The 6000-nt window shown below is 45.4% G+C and overlaps 1 protein-coding gene across 1 annotated transcript in view; it reads left to right on the top strand.

Annotated features, from left to right (window-relative positions):
- The first annotated feature begins 563 nt into the window (after positions 1-563).
- Positions 564-6000, top strand: part of CUNH10orf90 (chromosome unknown C10orf90 homolog) — a 198617-nt gene continuing 193180 nt past the window's right edge. Inside the window, exons 1-2 of the mRNA XM_070011476.1 lie at positions 564-644; positions 2217-2620. Of these exons, the coding sequence (XP_069867577.1) occupies positions 2393-2620 (228 nt within the window). The 5' untranslated portion in view covers positions 564-644; positions 2217-2392. The remainder of the gene's footprint in view (positions 645-2216; positions 2621-6000) is intronic.

Below are 6000 nucleotides of genomic sequence, written 5' to 3'. Positions count from 1 at the left end.
ACTCCAGAATCCCTGGTGATGCCTGGGACCAGACAACTCGGAAAAGCTCTCCTTGCTGGCCTTGGAAGAGGAGTGACATGAGAAGTCCTGGATGGCACACAGCCCAGGGTTCTGTAGTGTGCTAAAAGAAAAGAATATGACAGTTTGTTACCAGAGCTGTGAGGTCTGCACATGAGCAGGGACTGACCGGTTCTGATGGCTACTCCAGGAAACAGGGATTGGCTGTCCTAGGCCTAAACCAGACAAGCAGATTCCCTCTTCCTTCGAGATTCTTGTTTAATTCGATGTTCGTTCTTGCCTAAATTTCTTCTCTGGTTGTCTTTATCACAGAACCTCCAAATCCAAGATGGTGTCCTTCCAGTGCTTCTCACTGGGCCATGTTCAGTGTGACTCTGAGGTCTGAATCAAATCTGCCTTCAGCTGAGCCTTGGTTACCATTAGCTGGGTCTTGACACGTCACTGACATCCTTGAGAGAACCGAGGCAGAGCGGCACTGTGGAAAGCATGGTGGACAAACACAACCTTATAATCTCCGGCTGGTGTTTATTCTGAGGTCCTGCAGTCCTCACATTCAGACGAGAACATCGGTCTGAAGGATCTCCTCTACATCTCCTCCATCTTCTCTTCTGTTTTAGTTCTGCGTGGTAAGCTTCCCGTTGCCTCCAAAGGTGCGAGGTTAGCCTCCTGCTACCCAATATAAGTCCTTTGACTATGACTTATAGGGCTCCACCCACAGCAGCAAGGAGCAAGATGTAGGGTCTAGTCCCACAACTCTGTTTTCAGGAAGGTTATTGTACACTGGGGTTCTTCATCCAGCCTCCCCAGTGGCTTGCAATGTGGGAGAAGGAACGTAAATTAAATTTTTGAGGACTCATTTTTGTTGAAAGCGCAGTTATTACCTGCAAAGAGCCACCTGTGTTTGCATTGGAAGCATCTACAGTGCTTCCCATCTGCCTGCCTGGCCTGAGGCATCCACCCTCCACCCAAGACTCCATCTTAACCTCCAGAACAAACAGATCACAGAAATAGTAGCAAAACCTGAAATAACAAAGTGAAGAGTAGTATCCAGGATTTATAGTTCTTCTTCTTATTTTTTCTTAAAATTTGGTGGTGCTAGCTTTGGAACTCGGGTGGCCTATTACTTTAGCCATGTCCCCCAGCTCTCTTGCTTGGATTATTTTTGAGAGTGTAAAATTTATGCTTTGGCCAGCCCAGGCTGAGACTCAGCTTCTTGTGTTTTCCACATAATTGAGGTGGCAGGGGTCTTACACTGTGCCCAGCTATTGGCTGGAATGGGATCTTGAGACCTTCTTCCCCAGGTAACCTTCTGCCAGGATCCTTCCTTCAAGTAATCTAGGATTGTGGCATGGCCCACTGTACAGGGCCATAGGTCTACACTTATAAATGATTTGACATGCAGAATCCAATCGTTTTTAGCCTCAGAACTTCTAAATGTGGAGGCAGAGCAGAGAAAGATAATTTGGGCAGAAAACATGCAACCGTGCCTAGTGAACAATGCTTCCCAGGAAAGCCTCACCTGCAGAGTTTTTCTCGCTGTGCTTTTCTCATCGGAACCTATGAGCAGCCCTGGGAGGGGTGGTAGGGCATCTTTACTCTGTGGCTCTTCCTGGAGGAATCTGAGGACCAGGGTGGTAAGGGGGCTTCCACGGTTTAGGTCAGACTGGAGTCCCCACGCGAGCCAGCGTGTGTACCCCACGCTGTTTTCCCAGGGCCCATTACAAGCCATGGCTTCTGTGCCTGAGTCCCTTTCTCCTGAATGGGCCCCTTATCTTCTCAAGGGCTGAGGACGCTCTTTGTGTCAGGAGGCAGTGTGTGCTTGTTCCTTTCAGTCCTGGCAAGAAAAAAAAGTAGGAATTCTAAAAAGCAGCAATTATCCTTCCAGGTTCCTTTGTACAGAGTTCTGTAAATAATTTATTTGGATCTGAGGGCCTAGAGACTGAAAAACATATTGAACCTCTTGGTAAAGCAGCGAATCCTGTGTCCAGAACTTGACAGTGGTGGGAAGAAGCATGCACCTTTGAAATCAGAGAGGACAGACCCACCTGGGAGCTCAGGCGTGAGGCTGGCGCTGATCAGATCACGGCCAGAAGTTTGTGTTTGCTTTGTTTTGTTTTCTCTTCCCCCTCCCCCCACCCCACAGTCACAGTCAAAGATCACCCTTGAACTTTTTTTTTTTTAAATTTTTTTACATCTAGAATCTTCACGCTGCAACTCTGGCTGTGGGGCTGGAGAATACGGGGTCCGGCTTGGCCAGGGTGCTCCCCAAGTCCCTCCTGCTGCACTCAATACCTGGGTGAAACAAAGAAAATTGTGTTTGCCAGGCTGGCTGGCTGGAGTCACAAGATTCCGGGGATCACTGAGCGAGCTGGAAATGCTTGCAGAAACCCCGGGGGAGCTGCACGCTGAGGGCCACGCCGCCGGATGGCCCGGGCACCGGACTTTTCAGATAAACACGTTTAGCACAGAGCTGAAAAACCATGCGATGGTCATGGATTTTGTGAAGAACAACTGGTTTCCTTCCCAGAGAAGAGCCAAAGTTTGTCTCATCCACATGTGCCAAGGTATTCCGGGTACCCAGCAGGCAGCCAGCAGATATGAGGTACGGCTGGGCCGGTGGGGAGTTGAATTTGAGCTCAGTACCCATGATCAGGAAGTGAGTGTGCAATCACACTCCTGGTTCTGGTGTCTGGTTGGGTCTCACAAAATTATCACATCTATCTGTAGTGAAATTAATTTGTTCCAGTTGTTGCAGCATTGTTTGGGGTGAGCATGCCGGATCAATGTAATTTACATATGGCCAACCTCCAAATTTATAACTACTTTATGGGCTCTGAAGACTTCTGCAGTAGGTCATCGGTATTGCATTTAGAAACTACATTTCTATGAGTTCAATGTTCTTAGCTCTGGAAATTTGCAGTGGAATGAATGTCTTTACAAACAAATTCCTATTTGTTTCTTGGTATGTTAGGCAGGAGGCTATACAAGACCTGCCTTGATCAAGTTAAAATAGAACAGTTCAAGAAAGGGCTTTGTTTTTTCTTTTTCTGAGGGTGAGCTCTAATGCACAAGCACAGACAACTTTGTGGAGCAGAGGGAAACTTTGGAGATTTAAAATGTCAAAGTGGGATGGATACATTCGTCCGTGACATAGTTTTGCATTCCGCAATTGCTATCAGCTGTAAGCGGTTATCATCTGGGAAAGTAAACACACGTGAAATCTGATCAGCTCTTTCTTGTTCATGGAATAAATTATGAACGACGCTGTAATTGACTCTCAGATAGCTCACTTACCCATCTCTTTTGATGAATGTAATATGCAAATTGCTAATGCTTAATGAGAAGGCAACCTTTCTGGTTATTGATGGTGTTATTAGTGAAGCCTGTCCCCACAAATGCTGGCACATATTTTCAGATCTTTTGTTCTTCAGTGGTAACAGAAGGAAGCCAGGACATTGTGGAAGAAACAGGTTTTGCAGGGTTCAAGGCTGGCTTCTTCCAGTTCCAGTGCTGGGAGAGTGAATTTCCATGTTTGCAACAGAGATGGAAAGGCCACCGGAATAATGGTGTTAATTAAACTCAGTAATCGCTGTTCATTACTTCATGGCCCAATCAACCACAGCAATAGGTGTGCAATTAGAATATAATTGAAAGAAACTAGAGATGTTATTATTCACAAGTAATTAATCGGATGGGAACAGAATTTGATCATTGTATAATTTTCTCTGAGGTTATTTTCCAGTCCTCCAAAGAGGGGACATAACTTGTTGAATTACATCATCATACATTTTACGATAGTTCTCAACATTGTTTTAAACCTTTCGTGATAGCCAGCTGCTTCATGTTCTTATGCGTGGAACTTCATTTGTTCCTTGGTTACTATGGCCACAGTGAAGATAATGGTGTGCAAAGCTGAGATGTACAAAAGTTCAGTGACCATCACAGCTACATTATTCCTCCATGACCAGTCACAGCCATGGCCCAGCCACTGTTGTTGAAATGAATGAGTCTCTGCTGTTCTCTGCAGCGGTCAGGCTGATCACCTGTGCCATTTTGAATGAGTCTCTGCTGTTCTCTGCAGCAGTCAGGCTGATCACCTGTGCCATTTTCCCCACATCTGGGATGCATGACGTGGTCCAGGCAGGGCTTGATTACATGTTTGAAAATTGCCAGATAGATCTATGCTTCCTGTCCTTCCACATGCGGAGCTTTTCTCAACATCGGGTAGCAAACATTTTAGCATTTAACATATCCCATGTCCAGTCCATTTAGCTATTATGACTGTCTTCACTGAGACATTTAGATTGAAAAAAAGTAGGAAGGAGGAAGGTTTCTTACTCCATTTCCCAAGCTGAACCAATGAGACAGTCCAATTAATAGCCTCTAGGCCCTGCCATTGGACTTGACCCAGGGATTCCTCTTCTTCCTTCAGTTGAGTTGGTCATCCATTAACCTGCCCTGAACTGTGACCATAAAGTGCCCAGTGAATGAAAAATGAGCCAGGTCACTGGGTTACACGCCGAATACACATAGGTACTGGATCAAAGAAATGGTTTGTTCTCCTCTAAAAGTGAGTTTGAGGATTTTGTGCCTGTGGAAACCTTGTAGACTTCAAGTTCTGCCTGGGAGCACCTGTTTATCTGCTTGAGTTGAGTGAAAGGTTTGCAGACTGGGATTTCTGTAGTGACATGCCTGAGTCCTGAGCTGCGCTGAAGCGTGGAGAACATAGCTCTCCACAGGACAAGCGGTGACCTGTATAACTCTAGCCCTGGAGTGGGCCAGCTACTTCCACTTCCTTCCTTACACAAGTTAATCGGGTAGGAAGTAGATAAAGTTCAGGATGCTTGTCCTTGTGCACAGCCTGGGTCTCTGTTGACCTTAAAATGCAGCTTATTAAGTGCACCTCTCCCCCTGTATATGCATCTAATAATTTCAGATATCAGCAAAGCCATATTGAACCATGGATTGCCCCATTTTGAGCTCTGCTTGATCCACACTGTGGCATGGACACATTCTGAGAGCCCCTGTGAAGCCAGGCTCAATTGGTGATGCCAACTTTAGGAAGTGAAGCCATAGCTTTGCGATGTGCTTGGATCCCTAGCATGTGACTGTGACTAAGAATCTCTTCTATGATGGTGAAGACCTTTCTGGTTGTTGGTCCAGCCTGGAGCTCATGTGCCAACGTTGACCTAGGTGAGAGGTAACAGCATCTGACATGCTTAGTCATGACGTAGCAATGGAAGGCTTTTGCATGGAGAAATCACAGTTTATCATACTTTTCAATCTTTTTCAAAACTTCTATAACCTTAACATCTCTCTATCCATATTCTTGGGGGTGGGATGGGGATAAGGATGGAGGGAGGATTTAGTCAGTAGTGTTCAATTCTCATTGAGTATTAGGACCTTGTTGAACTTTTAAAACCTATGTGTGTGTATGTCCACCAAAGTCACCGTAATTCTGCGCCCAGCATCATATTGGCAATAAACCATAAACATACACAATAAGAAGACACACCGAATGGCTACTTCAGTTTTTTCTCCTGATCCAGTTCATAACGTCTTCTTTCTCTAGCACCTGGAAAAGACGCATAACAGTGTTTATTAGGTCCCATTGCTCATTTCATCATAGCACTATCATTCGTTTCTGTTGATTGGTTTTTCTCTTGATTATGGGTCATAGTTTCTTGTTTCTTTGCAGCTTTTTAAATCAAATGTTGGCTGTTGTGAAGTTTGCACTGTTGAATGTTTGGTTTGGTTGTGTTTCTGCAAAGAGCATTGAGCTTTGTTCTGGCATGAGGTTAAGCTACTTGCAAACAACTTGGTGCCATTGAGGCTTACTTTAGAGATTTCTGGAAACAGACCTAACATGGGCTTGAGTGCCAGGCTGTTTCTCTCCCAGGGACGCCTGTGTTCCTTGGTAATGTTTGAAGACCGTTCTGAGAAGCAGAGGGGAAAAGGGAAAGAACTTGAGGCAAGGGGTTG

This window comes from Dipodomys merriami, unplaced genomic scaffold (genome assembly GCF_024711535.1).
Source record: "Dipodomys merriami isolate MVZ:Mamm:240054 unplaced genomic scaffold, mDipMer1.0.p SCAF_82, whole genome shotgun sequence".
Taxonomy (NCBI): Eukaryota; Metazoa; Chordata; class Mammalia; order Rodentia; family Heteromyidae; genus Dipodomys; species Dipodomys merriami.
This window is presented reverse-complemented; position numbering and strand designations above follow the sequence as displayed.